Below are 2,452 nucleotides of genomic sequence, written 5' to 3'. Positions count from 1 at the left end.
GGAATACGGTCTGTGCCCACCACACGCCAAGCTGTGGGGCCCGCTTCCTGTTCTAACTTGCTAAGCTTCTTCCTTGGTAACAGCAAGATACAGCCCACGGTCAACTCTAGAAGGCGGTGCCCCTCCTGGCTGCCTCCTCCCTTTGGTGGGAGAAAGGTTAACTGTTTCCTAGTAACTCTGAAAGCCACAGCCAGAAAGCCGCCCCTGGCTCCCACCGCAGCTGCCTTCGGACCCCGGGTCGGGAGGAGGCATGGGGGCCACTCACATGAGTATATCAGGGCAGGAAATATGGGCTCGTTTCTCTCCTGGGCAGTCTCCACCAGCATCCTCAGCGGCCCTTTGGGGCACAGCACAGCCACGAGATCTGGGAAAACAAAGACAGGTTAAAAAAGACATTTATGCCCAAGCAGCCCCCAGAGAGAGGAGCCAGCCCTCTAACAATGGGTTGCAAGGGGACAAACGTATCAGAGCCCCAGGGTGAGGCTCTCAGGGCGTGTCCTGCCATCCTAGCAGCTAACCAATGGGTTTCCAGTCACAGTCCCTAGAGCCTGCACTGGCTGGCGCCCAGAGCGGGGTCTCACTGCAGACAAGGAAGAGGATGGGCTTGATGGACCACTTCTCCGGGCCTCAAATTCCTTTCCCCTAAAATGGAAGCACTGGTACTGGTGATGGTAATCGGGCTAATGCTGAGTAAAGAGCAGCGAACACTTTGGATGCTCCTTATGTATAGGTATCGTGCCCAATAACTGACAGTGTGTCAAGTGCTTCACCGTGTGAGAGCTCGATAAACGTTTGCTATTCTCAGTAACCATGTTAACAGTCATGAGTCAACAGGACCCCACGTGTTTTACGAAGATGAACCTCTCAGAAGGGAGACCATCCAGGCCCCCAGGGAGGGAGGCGACCTGGTCAGCACCTGCCACACATGTGCAGCAGGAAGGACTTGGGCCTGGTTGCTGCTGCCCCCACTGTCCGCCGCAGGCTGGGGGCCCTCCAGCACCCACCTACCGTACACAGAGATGGCGCCCAGGATGACCCACGCGGACCATTCCGGGAGGTACTTGATGAACACCAAGGCCATGAGCGCACTGATCATGATGAGGTAGGCCTGCTGCAGCACCAGGGGGCCCTTCCAGTGGATGCACACCATGCCCACTGCCCCAAAGTTCCAGACGGTCAGCAACAGGGTCGGGTAGTCCATGGCCACGTTGTAGGTCTTGAGCACTTCCCTGCAGGTCCAAAGTCGAGCCCACCAGGGGAAGGGGACTCAGTGGAGAAGTCAGACCCTGAGGCAGTTCAACACCCACTGCTCCTCCACCATCAAGCCCCAGCCTGGGTTTTTCCAACCTCTGGCTTCACTGACTAATATCCCCTTCCTCATTTCCATGAGCCTGGCAATTAACCACTTGAAATGTTTTCTGGAACAAGGTGGGAGTAAACCAACGTCTCGCCCTTGGGTTGGTTCACATACATGTGCGCTGGTACAATGTGGAAGGCCCTTAGCCCAAGCAGAAGGTCCTGGGAAAGGCGCCTTCTCCTGTCCTTCCAGGCTCTGGGCCCCTGGGTCACCCTGGGATCCCAAATCAAGGCAACAGACATGCCTTTCTCCATAAACTAGAAAGTNAAGTTGTTGCAGCAAACACTGTTAGTTTCCTTATTCTAGAAGCTTCCTTGTTCCTCTCCCGTTTCTTCCTTACTGATCTTATTCAGGTATCCACCCCTCCCCTATGAGACTCAGGGTTAGGCTCTGATTGGTCTACACCGGTCATGACAATCCCACACTAGCAGCCAGTGACTGGTTTAGGCCAATGAGATTCAGAGAGAAATCTGCCCCAGGGGCTTCTAAGAATGATTTTCATTGACCTTAAAAAAAAAAAAAAAGACACAAGAAGGTTCTCTCCCTCCCTTCCCTCTGGCTGCCTCTTCTCTCTCTGCATCGGGCTCTGTGTAGGCGAGAATGCCAGGAAAGAAAATGGAAAGAATGAAACAACGGTCAATGATGATTTCATCGAACCGCTGAATAAACCAAACCCCAAACCACTGTCCTCCTTGTGATGTGAAGTAATAAACTCCTGACTGTTAAAGCCAACTCGAGCCTAAATTAAGACAGGATCTACCCCAATCTGACCAATGTCAACCTCTACTAAAGCCTTCAGATCTTTGCAGCCAAAGCATCCTGATTGTTCTATGTATTTTCGTTCATACCTGAATACGCGTCAATTTAAGTCCCCTCCTTTCCGCAGCGTGGCCATCTGGAGTCAGGGAAGGTTCGAGGTACCTCAGGTCCGCTCTCCGAGTCCTCGTGCACAGATGCCTCTGACCAGCTCCATTTTGCTGTCTTGTTATGCTGCCATAGCCCTCTTGGGTCTGACTTGTGCTTCTGGAAACTAACATTTCTTTCAATGAACCACACTCCAAGCTCCTTGAGGCCCGAGTCTTTTCATTTCTGTAT

The 2,452-nt window shown here is 52.8% G+C and overlaps 1 protein-coding gene across 1 annotated transcript in view; it reads right to left on the bottom strand.

Annotated features, from left to right (window-relative positions):
• Nucleotides 1–2,452, bottom strand: part of PSEN2 (presenilin 2) — a 36,935-nt gene that overhangs the window by 6,939 nt on the left and 27,544 nt on the right. Inside the window, exons 8-9 of the mRNA XM_019659016.1 lie at nt 1,009–1,229; nt 21–364 (exon numbers count right to left, since the gene is read on the bottom strand). Coding sequence (XP_019514561.1) covers nt 21–364; nt 1,009–1,229 — 565 coding nt within the window. The remainder of the gene's footprint in view (nt 1–20; nt 365–1,008; nt 1,230–2,452) is intronic.

This window comes from Hipposideros armiger, unplaced genomic scaffold, assembly GCF_001890085.2.
Source record: "Hipposideros armiger isolate ML-2016 unplaced genomic scaffold, ASM189008v1 scaffold_293, whole genome shotgun sequence".
NCBI classification, from domain to species: Eukaryota; Metazoa; Chordata; class Mammalia; order Chiroptera; family Hipposideridae; genus Hipposideros; species Hipposideros armiger.
Note: the sequence above shows the minus strand (reverse complement) of the source record. Positions and strands in the feature narration are given on the sequence as shown.